The sequence below is a fragment of the Dreissena polymorpha genome, chromosome 12 (assembly GCF_020536995.1).
Source record: "Dreissena polymorpha isolate Duluth1 chromosome 12, UMN_Dpol_1.0, whole genome shotgun sequence".
In the NCBI taxonomy this organism is placed as follows: domain Eukaryota; kingdom Metazoa; phylum Mollusca; class Bivalvia; order Myida; family Dreissenidae; genus Dreissena; species Dreissena polymorpha.
Genome location: NC_068366.1, coordinates 43,727,179 through 43,746,262, shown reverse-complemented (window position 1 = coordinate 43,746,262; position 19,084 = coordinate 43,727,179). Strand labels below are relative to the sequence as shown.

Genomic DNA, 19,084 nt, shown 5'->3' with positions numbered 1-19,084 from the left:
GTCTGTATGTGCAAAATGTTGCATTGAATTTTGCTGACAGTTGTCCCTTTTACATTACTATTTAATATATTATGACCTAAATGATCGTTACATTCCACATCACATGCCTCAATTAATGTTTGACATGGACTGATTTTCTACAGAATGTACTGGACTGGTTACCTGATAAAGTCATATATCTCCAGCCTAGAGGGCTCATTTATCACCCTCTTCAAATCCAGAATGAGGAACTTGATGTCCGAGGCCCTGAAATAGAGTGAATCTCCTGCATATTGAACTTCATATTGAGAACACTATGTGCAGGCTAGTGTTTAATACAGACAGTTTACTAAGAACAGCACAGAACACCTGGAGCACAAGCTTTAATGAAAAGTTCAGGATTTCTAGCCAAGCTAATGAACAATTTTTTATCAGTTTTGTTGAATCCCATCACATTTTTTTATCAGTATTGTTGAATCCATCACATTTTTATCAGTATTGTTTTATTTGGATTTTATGCCGTTTTCAACAGTATTGCAGTCATAAAATGGTGGTCAGTTAACCAACTGATACTTTTCCTTGGCTAGCTGGTTTATTAGTAAAAAGTGCGGTATTAAGTTACGCCAGTAATTGAAAACTGACTCATGTGAATTAGAGGTGGGGGAGTATGGCCGCATGAATAATTTCATTACCAATCCCCACACAAGTCATTCTGTCAGGCCAGGGATGGAACCCACACTTCTCAGATTTTGTAGTCCAGCACTCTATCAAGTGAGCTAGCCAACCCAACTTAAAATCGTAACTAAATGAGCCATGCTCTGTGAAAAAGGGGTTTAATGCATGTGTGTAAAGTGTCGTTCAAAATAAGCCTGTGCAGACTGCACAGGCTAATCTGGGACCACACTTTACACACATGCTTTAAACCCCATTTTCACAGAAGACTCAAATGATGACATGCAGTACACGTAGTCTTTATTTCCAGTGTATAAATATTATGAGCAATTCATTTACTCAAATTATTTAAATTCCATGTCATTGTATCACTATACGTACGTCTGATACTTTCTCAGGGCGCCAAACAGTTCATCTCGCTCTTTCTCTTCATATATCAGCTCATTCACCTGAATATAGAAATGTGGTTGTTTTTAAATTAAAATAACACCACACAAGTACAGTTTTAGTCACATTCACAGTCAAATCCAAACAAGGCAAATTTTTACAGGACAGTAGGTCCTGTAAAATGGAACAAAATACAGGACCTCCTCTTTTTTTTACAGGACCTACCGGCTACAGAATATAATAGTAAAACAAGAGCACCGCATTACCGGTGCCACGCTCGGCTGCGAAAGCTTGTCAGAAATTTTTAATTTTTTTTTTAGAGGTCACAGTGACCTTGACCTTTCACCTAGTGACCCAAAATGGGTGTGGCGTGTAGAACTCATCAAGGTGCATTTACATATGAAGTTTCAAAGTTGTAGGTGGAAGCACTTTGATTTAAGAGCCAATGTAAAGGTTTTAGCACGACGCCGGCCGGTGGACGACGAGCAGGCTATGACAATACCTCGAGTTTTCCCCGAACACAGCATCACTAATAACTTGGTTTCATTGCTGGGATCAAGATGTTTATGATAAAAATGATAAATGATTAAAAAGCTATTAATTCCAAGGTCACACATTTGTATCTGATGTTAAATAATAATACACCCCATACATGGTACTAGTCTTGTTTAGTTAAAACGTATTAAAACAAGAGCACCGCATAACGGGTGCCACGCTAGGTTGCGAAAGCTTGTCAGAATTTTTATATATATATTTTTTTAAGAGGTCACAGTGACCTTGACCTTTGACCTAGTGACCCAAAATGGGTCATATGAAGTTTCAAAGTTGTACATGTAGGTGGAAGCACTTTGATTTTAGAGCCATTGTAAAGGTTTTAGCACGACGCTGGATGATGAGCAGGCTATGACAATACCTCGGGTTTTCTCCGAAAACAGCCTAGCTAAAAATGGTGAAAGCATGTTAATAGTAAATACAAGGGCTGTTTGTAAAACATGCATGCCCCCCATATGGGCTGTCAGTTGTAGTGGCAGCCATTGTGTGAATACGTTTTTTGTCACTGTGACCTTGACTTTTGACTTAGTGACCTGAAAACCAATAGGGGTCATCTGCCAGTCATGCTCAATGTACCTATGAAGTTTCATGATCCTAGGCCTTATTATTCTTGAGTAATCATCAGGAAACCATTTTACTTTTTCGAGTCACTGTTACCTTGACTTTTGACCTAGTGACCTGAAAATTAATAGGAGTCATCTGCCAGTCATGATCAATGTACCTATGAAGTTTCATGATCCAAGGCGTAAGCATTCTTGAATTATCATCTGGAAACCATTTTACTATTTCTAGTCACTGTGACCTTGAACTTTAAGCTAGTGACCTGAAAATCAATAGGGATCATTTGCCAATTATGATCAATGTACCTATGAAGTTTCATTATCCTAGACGTAAGCATTCTTGAGTTATTATCCGGAAACCATTTTATTGTTATGAGTCACTGTGACCTTGACCTTTGACCTAGTGACCTGAAAATCAAAAGGGGTCATCTGCCTGTCATGATCAATGTTCCTATGAAGTTTCATGATCCTAGGCATAAGCATTCTTGAGTTATCATCCGGAAACCATTTTACTATTTCGAGTCACTGTGACCTTGACCTTTGACCTAGTGACCTGAAAATCAATAGGGGTCATCTGCCAGTCATGGCCAATGTACCTATGAAGTTTCATGATCCTAGGCCTTAGCATTCTTCAGTTATCATCCTGAAACCATTTTACTATTTCGAGTCACTGTGACCTTGACCTTTGACCTAGTGACCTGAAAATCAATAGGGGTCATCTGCCAGTCATGATCAATGTAACTATGAAGTTTCATGATCCTAGGCCTAAGCGTTCTTGAGTTATCATCCGTACATCATCTGGTGGACGGACCGACGGACCGACCGACCAACCAACATGTGCAAAACAATATACCCCCTCTTCTTCGAAGGGGGGCATAATAAATGGGAATCGCTCATTCGCAATATTTTAAATCACATTTTCCAAAAAGAAAGTAGCTGATACTTGTTTACCTAAGCTTCACTTAGCGCGCATGTCAGATATAAGTCTAGTCAATACAGTCTAATCCGACAACGGCCTTGACTACCAACCTTTTTCACGCATGGACACTGACAGCCAAGATGATAACAGTTCGAATGACAATGATTATTATTATACATTACTATTGCTATTACAACCACACAAATTGATATCTGTATCATTTTAATTTTAATGATCAGATTATCTTGTTAAGCGACTAGGCTGTCATGGATTTGGACCGTCCTGACTCGCATTCGTAAGATTCACAAAAATGGACCAATTAGGTGATCTCGGACAATTCCGTCAGCAGAAAGAGCGTTGGTACAAAAAAGCAAGTGTATAAAGACGCTATCGCTATTTTTGCACCTCAGAAAACTTTCAGAGCCATAAACAAACCTATACAAACCAACGGATTCGTTCTCTTTTTTTTACCGGAAAATTTGACCGACAGGCCGGACCTTACAAAATTTTACAGGACATGTCCGTCGGTCTGGCCATGTTTGGCTGAGACTGCATTCATTGTCAGATCACACAGTTCTACTTCTGAAAGCCTTAAAATGCCTTGCATGTGTAGTGTGTCATGTTTGTGATTGTCTCTAATGCATTACATGATGAGCAGAGCAGGTGTCTCACAGCCTCAAAGCTTATTAAAGAATTTTTGCTATACAATTTTAAATGCAATATATTTTCTTGGTCTGATGAAGATCTTGTATATTATATGTGCCCTGTGGCTTTTGAGTGGATACCTTCATTTATGGTCTCAGTAGAAACCCCGCCTGTTTGGCACAATGACAACCTACTACCAAACTTACAGGAACCAAGTAAAGACCATATCAGGCAAGCCAAGGTAAAAAAAACACTAAATTATCTACTGTTCAAAAGTCAGTATTCCTGGAATTTATAACTTTATCAGATGATTATGAAACACAAAAGTTTGAACATGGTGCATGCATACAAGTCCACATTCCACAATCCACAAAGGGCTGAAATCATTTTCTTATCAGAACCATATGAAGCTGTCAACTCAATAGGCATTGAGTTATATTGTAGGACAATTTGTGCATTCAAGCCCTAATCTTTTTATCTATTGTACTCTATAAACGGAAATGGAATTAATGAGTTAATTAATAAATATGCACCAAAAACTTGCTTGAAAATTTCTTTTAGACGGATAATCACATCTAAGTTAATTTCATTTTTTCATCAATTCATTCGATTATTATGTCAGTTATTGTACATGATTGAACAGAATCCTTTAAATAATTCAGTAATCAAACCGAACAAAATTGAACAACTTATATTATCAAGGTGGTTTTAAATGTTCAAAAATGTGATATAAAATTTTTAAATGAGGTTTAAAAAGAACTGCCAGTACTCCATGTCTTAAAGTGAGATTATACGATTTTTATATGTGTTAAATTGTAATATATTGATAAAAAATATGTTAAAATAAACCAAAATAGGCAAGACAAATTATACATTGAAGACAAATTTCATAAAATGCAGCAAAGACAAATTAGTGCCTCAAGCAGATTGTGATGAAGATATTTCGTACATATTTTCCTACAATAACCTTTTTATTAGGATCGGAGTAAGTGTTTGTGTGTCATATGAATAAATATTGTTGCAGGAAATTAAAATGATTCGTAAAACTAAATTTAGATTCACATCGTACATGCATGATATACATATTGGCGAATTCAACTTTACAGACATTTTCCATTTCAGACTTATTTTGCATTTTTCGACACATGTTCCATAAGTTTTTTACACATTTTATATAAATTCATAAATATTTGACAAAATCATATAATCTCACTTTAAATACTAGTAATAAACTGATGCATATGCTTTTTAATGCACATTACTTTAATTTCTAATGATATAAGAAATTAGAAATTATCATTGCACATTGATCACAGCGCAAATAAACTTACATGTATTATATGCACAATCTTGTAAAAAAATATATACCGTTTTTTGAAAATCCACTGAAAAAGACCCCATTTTATATAACTTAACAAATTAGAAATGATCAACTATGTTTCAATATGTATCCATTATCGGCTTCACGATGTCTGCCATTATGTCTAAGTGGTGCAGTTCACAAGAAAATGAGAACTGTCAGGTTGAAATGTTATCTCTCTTTCTGTTTCAAAATAGATAAACTGTTGCATTGCTGCACAATAACAGAAAGATAACAGTGTTGTAGAATTGTAAAACAAACAAAAACTATTGTACTTAGAAGTCATTGTATCCAGTTGATAATTATGACTGATACATGCTTTTGTTCAATAAAACAATGTTTAACTAAATATAATGTCAAGTCATAACTTAAGTATTAAATGTACATTAACCAAAATAAGCTGACAGTCTATTAAAAACCATTATGTAAATGCTAATATTAATAAAATAATAAGGTCCATAATTTAAATAAACAAATTTTAATTGGTCTGGTGAATGACAATACCAGTATATTTAACACGTGAAAAGGTCTTATTTTCCTTGCATTATAATTTTGGTCTGAAAATTGCTCAATAATGCAATGTACTGGTTAATCATTTTATACAAGCAGTGAGTGTGAAATTCTATGAGTGCCAGGAAACAAACACTGGAATAATATCTAGTTGATGTATATGTTTACTGATTGATATTTATCTGCTCCTCTAACAACCTAATATTGTACCTGTTAAATAGTTGTTATGATGTGCGAATCTGCAATTTTAATGTGAACAAGCTCATTGATTATATATTTTAGTTGTTAACATACCACATACACCTCTAAGAAAATAAGCTTCACCATTATAGAACTAAATAAGTAGTATGATTTTTAACAACCTTGTCTTTATAACAAGACACGTGTCTATAGTGAACATATGAAACTACATTCAACTTGTTGGTCTCAAAAACTCTCCTAATGTGAAAAACAAACTGTTTATGCCAATATTGGACTTTTAATTGTTAAGTGTGACCTTGATCTTTAAAGAAGTGAGACAATTAATACTAGCAGCTCGGTCTCTCATGTAGTCCTTTGTGGCGAGTTATTTTTACATTGCATGACAAATTACATAGCTACAGACTAGACAGGCTATTTTATTAACAAACATGACCTCAAAGTGTGACCTTAACATCTGAGAAAGGGAGACAGGTTTTTCACACAAACTGCTGTTTCCTCATGAAGATAGTTTGTGGTTAAGTTTTGTATAACAATGACAAAGTTACAGACCCGACAAGATATTACATGACTAAAATTTAACTTCAAAGTCTTAGGTATAACTGTGACCTTTGACCTCTAAGTATGATCTTGACTTTTGAGGAAGGAAGATGGGTTTGTTGTCAACATATTAACGGTCCTATGAGATCAAACAATATATTGCAAACAAATGGCTGACACTGAAAACTTTGCATTTTTAAAGGAGGGGGGCATAATAAAACACTTGACTGGTTGGCAATAGATTATGATATGTTAACATATTCATACAACTTTTGAATATCACATAACGATCAATATTAAGAAACTGACTACTCAGTACTGTAAACAGAATTTTAATTCAAAAGGTGATGGGAATATGCATGCAAATTGTAGACATTTTTGTGGTCATTTAAGAATTTCTTAAACAGAGAATGAGCTAAAAAGTAATAAGTCTGTTTGTGAGAAAATAAGGAAGGGTTTTAAATATAAATGTGGATTTCAAAGAGAACAGGTGAATATCTAGTTCCATCATCAGTCTTTAAAAAACATTAGGGGCAGGAGTGTGATCCATATATGGATCTTTATGTAGACATAATTGTTTCCAATATTAGAATGCAGGGGTTTCATTAACATCCAGCAGGTGAGTTAATCATATAAACTTTATGTTAGGAAGGAACAAGTTTACAGCTAATATTGGGAATAAATGTTTTCAGTTAGAATGCAATCCCTCAGGTCATACCTGAGAGTTAATCTTTACAATTACTTTAACCTATCCCAGATGCCAATGTCCAAGAAAGTTTAGTACATGTACTGTAGTTTGACCTTCTCTTGAAAGTCAAGCTAAAAACTGACATTGCAAAAGATCGTCAACCTGTCAGATATTTCAATAGACTGGCAATGAATGCAAGATCTCCAGACTTACTGTCCGGTAACTTTTTCTTCAAAAAATTGTTATCCTCATGAAAATTTCACAACAAAATTAATATGTACTGACCGGTTTTATTATTTCTGGCCATTTATTAGTTTCTTTAACATTCTTAATGACATCAGTTACATAAGCACCATTGCTATATTTTGAGTGTGATTACAAAAATCAACCTTGCAGATTCAGATTCAATGCAATATTTCACTTCTAAGCTTTATAACCCATAGGGTTGCTGAGAGTTTCAAATTTGATCACCAGTGCAAAGGCTAAGGAACACTGATTCTGCAACAACTTATCAACCTTTACCTGTCTAAAGCACAAACTCATACAAATAGTACCATTAAAGCAAGAAATATCCCTTATTTTCATAGTATTGGCCCTCCTCATTGTATTGTGCCTCTGACGAAAACCCCTCAAGAATTTCAGGACAATAATTTTTTTCCCGTTTTTAGAAGTTTTAATTTTTTGGCTGTTTATTAATGACTATTATGAAGATCTTTCTTATGATTTCGGGTTTACATTTGAAAGTAGGTCATTTTTATTCCAGGCCGATATGATGATTACACATAATTGTGTTAGCTTGTTTTGTGTTTATTAGTAGGTTTATCAAATGTTGTATGAGCTGCTTATTTGTATAAAAAGAGTAAATAATAATTTATAAGACACAATCATGAACAAGAGTTTTGATTTTCCATTAAGAAACTATTTATAGAAAAAGAACATGCAGATAGTAACAAACCGTAGCAAACAATCAGAAGGGCTGATATTATGAGACACGGCTTACACGATACTACATGGAGCTTAGTCTCGCCATAATTCTGGCAAAACATTACAGATTTTAATTCAGTTTTTGTTGTTTTGTACAAGAATACACATTAAACTATAGACTGAAGTATTAAACATGTATGTTTTTCATCTATTCACTTAAAATATTTAGATGTTTCAAATAAGAGGGCCGATACCAGTCTGAAAAATTAACCCAGTGCCTGATCACTAATGCGATGAAATCTTGGCGGTGGTGATAGAAAAATTGAATATACCATAATTACTCTAAGTTTTCGGACACTTAAAAATAAATAATTTTGTTCGTGTCCGAAAATTTAGATATGAAAAATATTCAAAAAGTATGAGTGTCCGAAAATTTAGAGACATACATGTTATGCTTGTTTGTCAATTATTATATTGAAATAAAAACAATTAATTAATGTGCAATAATTGTATTGTGTTGTACTCTCCTTTCTCTGCTTTAAATAAAATACAACTTCACTTATTTGCAATCTCTTACTTGAAATGGTATATAAAATGTTATAAAAAAAACAAAACAACCACACTGCTTCCTGAATACGATATCATTTTAAATGCTTTTTGGGGAAACCACTGTTTATTACCGGTATACATGGTAATCTATCCAATAACGCAATTGTTATGGGTCCATCGCCTTCAGGGCATTCTGTGTCAGGTTTTATGACCTTAATCCGGTTGTAAAACTCCATGATCGAAGTGTTCCAGACAAGCGAAAACAGGACAGTAATCTAGTAAAATAACGTTGTTAAATATACTGTCCGAAAAATTTGAGTCATTAATTATGGGCGAAAACCTGTATGTCCGAAAATATAGAGTCACGAAAAATAATTATTTTTGCTAAAACAGGGCGTGTCCGAAAACTTAAGAGTGTCTGAAAACTTAGAGTAATTACGGTAGATTGCCTAAATTGTAGTGAAAAAAAATCAGAGCAAATAAATCAATTAATAATAAATTTATGCATTTCAGGTGTAAATTCTTACAGTGATAATGCTTGATTACTTCCATTAGTGTTCTATCATTAGAGATCTCCCTTAGATGTTACAGAGAGTTTAATGTCTGGCTCGCGTATTTAAAATGTCGTAATACTTTTGGAAAACTGAAATTGCATTCTACGCCGATAAATGAAATAATAGAGCAAGGGTTTTTGTAAATTCAGTTAAACGATTGAATGTCTTTATTAATAGCTTTGAAATAACAAAATAACCTTTACAGTGTTTATCATTCATATAATTAATAATGAAAATAACATTGCAAAATATTGTAAAAAAACTCTCAGTGTCAGATGTGATGGAATAAAAGTTTGAAACCTGGAATACTGATTTGTTTACAATCTTACCCCCCAATTGCAATTTATGTATAACGGCTGTTGTCATCCTTTCATGATATAGACCGTTCCATAATTTAGTCATTACATAATTATCTCCCCTGAATTCTCTCCATGTCCGCCATTACACTGCTGCTTTACAATCGTTAACATATATAAGAGAGCACCGATTATTCAACGGATGAATTTCTTTCTAAATTCTAAGGCCGTCATTTCATGTTCTTGGTTGTCTTGGAAAACTAACACATTGACACATTAAAAAATGCATTTAATTAAATTAAATGCAATATTTTTCATTTGATTATTTGCATCAATCTTTAAATCGTGTATGCCTTTGCATTCCAGTGTTTAATTGCCCCTTTGTTCTGCATAATCCGATTATCTCGTTTTGATCAGATATTGTCCAGACTTAACTAACCACATGGTGTCATAAACCACACTGGGTGGCAGATGACAATCTGGTCATTAAACACAATTGATGATGCCATTATGTCTCATCTTCCTGGTAGTATTAAGCAGTCATTTGGTAAGATAATTTACCTCCGACATACTTAACAGTTGCGTAAATAAGATATGTTACATATTTTACAAATTAAAAGTTATGTCCAATATAGAATATCAGAAATTGTACACCGTAAAGATACTAGCCCGTTTAATTTATGAAAAATCAAAGTATTTAAAAAAAATATAAAAATAAAACATTTAACGTATTTAGCGGGTATCGGTTAATTAAAACTACGTCATTCCGTATGAAGATTTGATGTTACGGCAATGCACAAACGATATCATAAAACAATAAATTACATTTGACACCAAACAGAGGTAAAAAATATTTAAAAAATATATATATGTATATAAATATATGTGTGCTAAAATGTTAGATATGTGTCACTCATACTCACTAGTAACGAGTTTTCAATATGCATGAGTACACAGTTCAATTTGCATCATATGAAGTTGTGTTTTTTCAGTTGTATGTTAATATTCCTCAATAGCGTCATTCTTTGTACAAAACCCATCAAATTAAAATTACATGTAAATACTGTCATGTCCTTTGCTTTAAATATGGCTTTGTAGTATGTTTATTTTCAAAGCACTCCTTACACTTTCTAACACTCATTTATTTATCACACTAGCGTCCTCATGCCATTGATAATTATATTTTTATAATTAGATGTATTACTATTGTAATTTATTGAAGCTTTTCTGCAAAAAAAAATATTACGGCTTATGCATAGAGCTCTTTATTGTGTCAAATTGTCGGCCTTTCAGTCTTCAGATAATCTTTAATTTGATGTTTATGCCGCATTTTTAAAGTTGCAAATAAATGTATTAATAAATTCGTTTGGCGCTTAATAATATATTTTTGAAATATTATTTAGGTGTTTTTTTATCGGAGTTTTTTTGTGTGGATTAATTGACTAAACATTTGGTGTCGTTATCCATATGTTTTGCGTTACTTCAAAGACCTATAAAATACAATTTTTAGTATTTTTTTTAGCTTTATAGCTGTTAAATGATTCAAAGATGAAAATAATGATATATCACATAGATCGCATTCTCTTCATCTTCCGAATAATCACATAAAAGGTCGTCAAGACCAATATCACTCTCTCATGATAAAAAGCTCGTTTTTTAACGTGACAAAATTCCATCTAAAAAAATAAATATAAATCCAAACCACAATTTTTTATCTCTGATATCAGTTCGAACAAGAAAAATAATGGAAGGTGTATCGATAATATCATACTTAATATAATATGTAATGATTTTGGAATGTAGATTTTTACCAAATGAGACCAATTACAAACAATTAGCGGTAATTAATTGCGCGAGAATCGTTTATAAGTATTAATTAAAATATAATCTGCTTGATGTTGCGGCTATTAAAATCAACACAACAATACATGCGTGAATTGTTTGTGAAACGTTAAAAGTAACAAGTCTAATCAAAGACATAGTATGAGCGACTGAACCAGCAAATTTTCGCCGATGATTACCACTTGATTACAGATAAACAAAAACAAATACACGAAAGCATTTTAAACATTTTATTTGTAACAATCAATCTCAACTTCAAACAATCATTTAAACAACAAAATGTGATAATCGCCTCACATTAATTCATTAAGTAATTTATTTATCCGACAACGGTGAAGCGGGTATTCTCTACGTCTTTGGCTTTTGGAATCGCAGACTCGCACAAGTTAGCAGCAGTGTAATGGCGGACAGTCACGTGACTGACAATATGGCGGCGGTAAATTTATCGATTATGGAACGGTCTATAAATGCCACTGTAAATAAAATTTTCTGGCTATGAAAACTTTCCTCTGGCTATGACATTTTCAAAGTTTCATAGCTACATTGGCTATGAAGACATTCAAAGTTTCATAGCCACATTGGCTATGAAGACAAAAAACTTAGTTTTGCAGACTGCCGATACTACGGATACACATGCTAATTGCGATTTAAATACTTTGTTATTCTTTGGTACGCTCTATCCTCCATATTGGAAAACTGTCAATATGTTGCCAACTTTAAGTTTCGCTATTGTTTAGGTGGTAGTACACCAATCATATCGTGATATTTGATGTAACCTAGTTGATAACGATGTAGAACAGATGTTGAATACTTACACTGTTCCAAATTTCTACATAAAAATGACAAAAAGAATAGTGTGTTGAAATATTGTTGTGTTTCTTATGTTACATGCAAAGGATAACATCCGTATGCTGACATTTAGGAAAATTACTGTGTTTAGGATGTTTATTCATCACTTTCCTTTATAAGTAACTACAGTACACTCCACGCGTTTTCCCCAATTTCCCTCCATACTCCGCGGGTTTCGACCTGGAGGGAGATTAAGAAAATCCCGCTATACGCGGCGTTTGCATGATTTTGGACGCGGCGGTTAACGATCGGCAAAACTGATAAGCCGACGTGGCGACCCTCGGCGTTGGCAACGCGGGGGAAACTCTGCGTTTTACGAGATAACGATCAATTTAATTTTGTTTGACTTCCTGATTTTCAAATAAAATTACATTTATTACAAGTACATACATGTACATGTAGTATAATATTTACAATAAAAAAAAAACAACCAAGATAGATCGATCCCGACGTGGTTGTAGAAGTAGTTGTTGTTGTTTAGAAAACTCGTTGATTTACGACACACAAAACGTCGTATTTTAATTAATACTTACCATTTAATATAAACACAGTTTGCAACTTTGTTTTTATTTTGATAATTTAATCCAAAGTTTTCATGTTAGCGGGTGATTTTCTATACTGAACATGCATACAAATGACCAAGGACCCTCAAAATCTCGCAAATCTGTGAGAATTGACAGTTTGACGTATAATCAAAGAAAAGCCGCTTCCTGTCTAAAGGCATAACTTACTCAAGTAAACACGTTCAACGAATGCATAAGGAATGGTTTTAATTGTCGGAACAAAGTCAATTCTCTGCTCGCTAATGCATTGATTTTCTCTTTGTTTGTCGGTTATTCCATTGATTGCTAAAAGAAGGTAACTATTGAGTTGATAATTGCATTTAGTATTCACAGTTGTATTCTTGTTGCGTCGACATTCTAAACAATGTTTACCAGTAATTATGGACCAAATCGGCAGAGTGACATTCACACATGTTAATCCCTTTTGTCAAAACACCGCAGACAGCAGTCTACACAATAGGTCAGTAGACAAGCTTTGCGTGTTTTCATAACGTCAAACACTTAAAATCCAGTTCCGCCCAGATGTCTTCTTTAATCAGTTTACAATACAAATTAGTGTTAAAATAATTACTCTACTAAAATACCGTAACGATAAAGATTCGGCGATTCGGAAATATCAACTTATTCGCGATATAATTTCGTTAATAAATACCAAAGGAACTTTTAACAGAAATCAACAAAATTCAATGTTCTCTGCGCTACAAAGTTTGTATAAAAAAAATCAATACACGCACGCTCTGCAGGAGTATACATTGTTCCTTGACCTTGTACATTGCAGCATAATTTTCACGCGCTTTTGTCGGGAAATATATGATTACTGTATATTGGAAGCATTTGTAAACGTCGTGTTAACAATTAAAAATCGTAGTGTGTTTCGGATTACTAATTATTATTCTCATTTTGAAATTTTACGGAACATTTATTGTTGTGTCATATGTGTTATGATTTAAATATTAATTTGTCAAATGTATTATATTAGACTTAATTCATATTGTAGACATACCTGTGAATTAAAAAACATAATTTTTATACGTATTAATTTTCTATACAATTATCTTTTTTATACATGTACTACAGTATTTAAACAATTTATTATAACAATGTTTTTATTTTTTGGCATGCCCAGTAGCACACTGCTAACGCGGCGTTGCGCGGTGATCACTGATAAGAACGGAAAATGTCTGCGTTTACCGACTAGCCTAAATTAATACACGCCGCGGGAATTAGCGTTTTATCAATTTCACCTCGATCTTCCAACGCCGCGTGAACACTCGCTAGCAGAAAAAACCCCGCGGAGGGAGCGCGTTTTTTGGGGAAAACGCGTGGAGTGTACTGTAACAACGTCTGTTTAGTTATGCACATGGACTGTATCTGTATCCGTATCTGTAGGGTACTGGAAAATGACTCAATCACTGAGCAGAAATTATCCTGGGGGTGTGTGCGCGTTTAAATAAGTAACAGGAAATGCGTTCTTTAAAACTATCCACAGTCTCTGATTTTATAGCACTTTCTGGTAATGAGTTCCAGTCTTTGATGGTTCTAAGAAAAAATAGTTTTTATATCTGTCAGTATTTGTGGCAATGATTTTAATTTGCTGGCTATTGTAGTGTTGTGTGTAAATGAATAGTTGAATGTAACCTGTGGTGTTTTGTACGACTAAGAGTTTTTTGTAATGAACGCTTTCTGAGTAGCATGGTCTTGTTGTCTTTAAACCCGTAATTGGCCATTTACAACGTGCTTGTACGAGCTACAACACTAAAGCTATGTCCTGTTCTGGATGGTCATTTGTTGAAAGTTATGTGATCATTGGCGGGGATAGCCACCAGGCCGTGTATGATCTTGAAGAGTAGTGTCAACCGTTGTTCTCTTCTCCGGTGTGCAAGTGGTTTCCATCCGAGTTCGTTCATCATTGATGTTACACTATTTGTTTTACGGTAGTCCCTTTTGACAAACCTTGCTCCCATACGCTGTATGTTTTCTATTCTGTCTAAATCCTTTTGTAGGTACAGATCCCAGACACTTGCAGAGTAGTCCAAAACGGAACGCACTAGTGAGATATAGGCTGTTTCTTAAAATTTTTCATTACAATGTTTCAGATTTCTTCTTATGAATCCCAGTGTAGAATTTGCTTTGTTACATATTTTGTTGATCTGGGATGCCCATTTTAAGTTGTCACAGATGGTTAGCCTAATTAAATTAAATTTTTTAAATTTAATTTAATTAAAGGGGCCTTTTCACAGATTTTGGCATATTTTTAAGTTTGTCATGAAATGCTTTGTATTGATAAATGTAAACATTGGATCTTAAAAGCTCCAGTAAAAAATCAAGAATAAAATTAAAAAAAGGAAAAAAAAGTAGCCGGTACCAGGGCTCGAACCAGTGGCCCCCGGAGTCCTGGAGTTAGTCTGAAGTAAAAAAGCATTAGGCCTCTCGGCTATTCCGCTGGGTGTACACAGGTTTAGTATTTTATACCTTATATGAGCAATTTTCGTAGTTTCGTAAATTCAAACAACAACAACAGAACTCTCCAAATTATTCAATCGTTTCGCGTTGCAACGCTTTATAATTTTTAGGTTTTCAAATCGTCAAAAGATACATATAATGGCTGTATTGGACTATGGTAAATGTTCAGTAATACTGTTTCCTCGCAAATATCATAACTAAAACGATAATTTGCGAATCTAAAACAACTTTTTTCAATTTTCTCAATTTACCAAACCGTGAAAAGATCCCTTTAAATGGACTAATTCGAGTTGGAACATGAAATGCAATATGACATGAGTGTCAAAAATAAAAAAGGAAAGCCAGTATAACCGTTATACAACTTTTAAACCAATCTTACTTTCTCAACAAATCGCTGGACTATTTTATTTTCCATAGCGTAACGTCGTTTCGTTTTATACAGAAAATAACAACTTTGTTGGACTTTGTCTGCTAACAACAATTTATTCTTGGTTCTTTCTATGCCAACACCGGCTGGGCAATGAGCAAAATGTTTAGTTTCGAATTGATTGAATCATCATATTATACTAATTTAAAATAAAGATCTTCAAATAAAATTTACTAAATACTGCTCTTTTATATTTTCCTATAACTGTAATAGCTTTTAATAATAGCAAAAATAATGACCGACTTTTCCAGGCTGGAATTCGGTCAGTTGAAATACCAGCTTTAAATGAACGAAACCCAAATAAAGTGCTCGTAGACGGTGGGTATTGTTGTTTTTTTTCAATTAAATTCCAAAATCGTTTAATTGACAAGGTGAATTAATATTTATTTTTTATTGGCTGTAGATTGGTGCACGGTATCGAATATAACTTCAGTATGCTATCTGATTGGAAATGATTGTTTTCCTTTCTGTAACTGTCCAAAACAATAACATTGACCTAAGGCAAGCTAAGGCTAAGCCTATTTTTGGATGACATCATCGGTTCATAGAGCTGACATACGGGTCATGTCGGCTGTTCAATAACAATGTTATTGTGATTATGATTGTTTTGCTACCTTATTCTTCAGCAACTGTTCTTCTTCTTTTGTGAATACATTTGTTATACATTAAAATTTATTAAATAAATGGACTGAATGTTCAGATTTTTGGCGGACCCCAGATTTTTTTCCTGAAGTCACATTTATTTGAAGTTGCAATAAATTAAATATTCCAACCCTTATCCACCTGTAAACACTTACAATGTAAATAATTGTAAACTAACACCCAACTATGCACCTTTGGTACAGTTTTACCCCTTAACTAATAGGTGCCGGCACAAAATCTTCTATTAGAAGGAGTGCTGTACCAGAAGAAGAAGACAAGTAATCAGCTGTTCTTGAAGAATAATTATATTAATCTAAGCAGACATGCTTGCAGACATGTCAACTTTTACAGAAATTTCTACTTTTTGCTGTTGAATTTGCGAAGATATTTTGCATAAAAATATGAAAAATTTGAAAATTATATATCTCATTTAACCCGCTGAAAACTTAAAAGCAAGGGGCCACTTCATTAATGATCGTACAACAATTTTAACTTACATTGTACAACAATTTTAACTTACAAGAGAATTTTGTAATCTTAATAAGTAGACGAACTAGCTCGCAAAGCTCATTGAATATATACCGGACTTGAGATGCCAATTAAATAATTAAGTACAAATGTACTGAAAATTTATAATCATATGATATTAATGATATGGACTTTAGCAATTATGTATCTTCAAAAAATGTATTGTTTCGTAAATGTGTACTACGATGCTTATTGACACTGTCCCCAGACCATTTGATACATGTACTTGGGTGCAGTGTAAATATTTAATTTCCTTTGAACACTGTATTATGTGAATTGGGAATAAGACATCAAACTTGGAATGGACATGATTTTGGTGATTTTCTCAAACAAAACTATTCATTTCATGATTTACATATATTTTTGTAATATATTATCTATAATTTAAGCTTAATAAGAGATTTTCCATGATTTTTTCATTAACAGTGATTGAATTTGTATCATTTAAAGTGTATTTTTAAACACAGTTTCATTTCATGAGGATTTTTTTTTTAAATTAATAAAAAATCCAGTTTTGAAGTAAAATCAATTTAAATGATGCTATTATATATGCAAGTATATGTTTTAATTATAACTTGTAAAACTAGATAAATGCAACATATAAAACTGCATATTATGTACTTTTGATAAAACACAATTTATTCCCAAATTGATGTCTTATTCCCAATTCACATAATACAGTGTTTTTGGCATAATTGAAAATTAATATTAATAACTTCTGCTTTTGGTTTGATAACAATGTTTATCTTGTTTTTGTTTCGAGCTTTTTTGCACTCAAGACACACAATTTGATGTCGATAGTAAAGGTCATTGTGTTTGTTACAATGTTGAAAGCTGATTTAACTCAATTTTATAGAAAAATGTTACTTTTTTATTCCCTACCAAAGGTGAAGGGTTATAGAATTGGTGTTGTCTCTCTGTCAGTCTGTCCCTTTTGTCCATATGTCACACACATTTGAAGGGCTATATCTAAGAAACTATTAAATAAAAAACATGAAACTTTATAAGAGTTATTGCCCTTTTTATGCTCCGGAATTCAATGAAACTTAATGGGAAGCTTCTATACCAAGAGGAGATGTGCATATTATCAGTGGGTTCTGGTCGGATGATTTTTCACAGAGTAAAGGCCCTTTAAAATTTTCCCTGTACATATAGTGCAATTCTTGGCCGGGCTATTTCTCAGCAACTAATGACCGGAATTCAATGAAACTTTATGGGATGCTTCACTATCAAGAGGAGATGTGCATATTATCAGCAAGTTGTGGTCGGATGATTTTTCACAGAGTTATGGCCCTTTGAAATTTTCCATTGTACATATAGTGCAATTCTTGTCCGGGCTATTTCTCAGCAACTAATGACAGGAATTCAATGAAACTTTATGGGAAGCTTTACTACCAAGAGGAGATGTGCAAATTATCAGCCGGTTCTCTTTGGATGATTTTTCACAGAGTTATGGCCCTTTGAAATTTTCCATTGTACATATAGTGCAATTCTTGTCCGGGCTATTTCTCAGCAACTTATCATGGGAATTCAATGAAACTTTATGGGAAGCTTCACTACCAACAGGAGATGTGCATATTATCAGCTGGTTATGGTCGGATGATTTTTCACAGAGTTATGGCTCTTTGAAATTTTCTATAAACTGTACATATGTAGTGCAATTCTTGTCAGGGCTATTTCTCCCCAACTACTGATTGGAATTCAATGAAGCTATGGGAAGCTTAACTACCTTGAGGAGATTAGCATGTTATTTGTGGGTTCTGGTTAGATGAATTATTTAGAGAGTAATGGCCCTTTGAAATTTTTAAGTTGCTAAACCATCCATCGTAATATTTTGTCCAAAGTTATGTCCCTCGAGACGTTTCCTTTTATCTGAATATATAGTGCAATATTGTGACAAAAAAAACTCTGGGGAGCATCACCCGTCTCCAACGATTTCTTGTTTGTATGTTGTAACTTTTCAGGGCTAGACCTCAGATACCATGCAAAACAACAACATGAAACTTTATGGGTGTATTGATATTAGATAGGAGAAGTGCCATGCTTAAGAACCATTACCCTTCACTTTCTTAAATAAGTGTTATTGCCCTTTGTTGTTTTTGTATGATGGATCTTTTCAGGGCTCCATCTCAGCTAGGATACAAAATTTTAACATGAAACTTCATAGGTGTGTAGAAATCAATGGGAAGAATTGCCATGCACAAAACTATTACCTGTCCTTTCTCATGTAAGAGTTGTTGCCCTATGTGTTTTTACAATTAGCTTTTCAAGGCTATAACTCAGATAAGTTACAACAAGATTTCAACAAGAAACTTCATGAGTGTATTTATTAATGAAGAGAATTGCAATTCATAAAAACAATTACCCTTCACTTAATTATTGTTTATGATTATACTTAATCAATGGGATTTGCACACATCTATAAACAACATTTATT

At 33.5% G+C, this 19,084-nt stretch overlaps 2 protein-coding genes across 5 annotated transcripts in view; one reads left to right on the top strand and one right to left on the bottom strand.

Moving 5' to 3' along the window:
* LOC127853235 (harmonin-like) overlaps positions 1-15,566 on the bottom strand; it is a 54,784-nt gene extending 39,218 nt beyond the window's left edge. For 3 of the 4 annotated variants that reach the window (XM_052387563.1, XM_052387565.1, XM_052387566.1), the window contains exons 1-3: positions 15,430-15,566; positions 1,033-1,100; positions 163-246 (exon numbers count right to left, since the gene is read on the bottom strand). In XM_052387563.1, the coding sequence (XP_052243523.1) occupies positions 163-246; positions 1,033-1,100; positions 15,430-15,465 (188 nt within the window). In that variant the 5' untranslated portion in view covers positions 15,466-15,566. Of the gene's footprint in view, positions 1-162; positions 247-1,032; positions 1,101-5,082; positions 5,251-15,429 lie in introns of those variants that run through there. The other variant, XM_052387564.1, reaches the window with a different exon arrangement.
* Positions 15,567-15,829: 263 nt separating this feature from the next.
* Positions 15,830-19,084, top strand: part of LOC127853239 (uncharacterized) — a 44,790-nt gene continuing 41,535 nt past the window's right edge. Inside the window, exon 1 of the mRNA XM_052387576.1 lies at positions 15,830-15,848. The gene's annotated coding sequence lies outside the window, so the exon portion shown is untranslated. The remainder of the gene's footprint in view (positions 15,849-19,084) is intronic.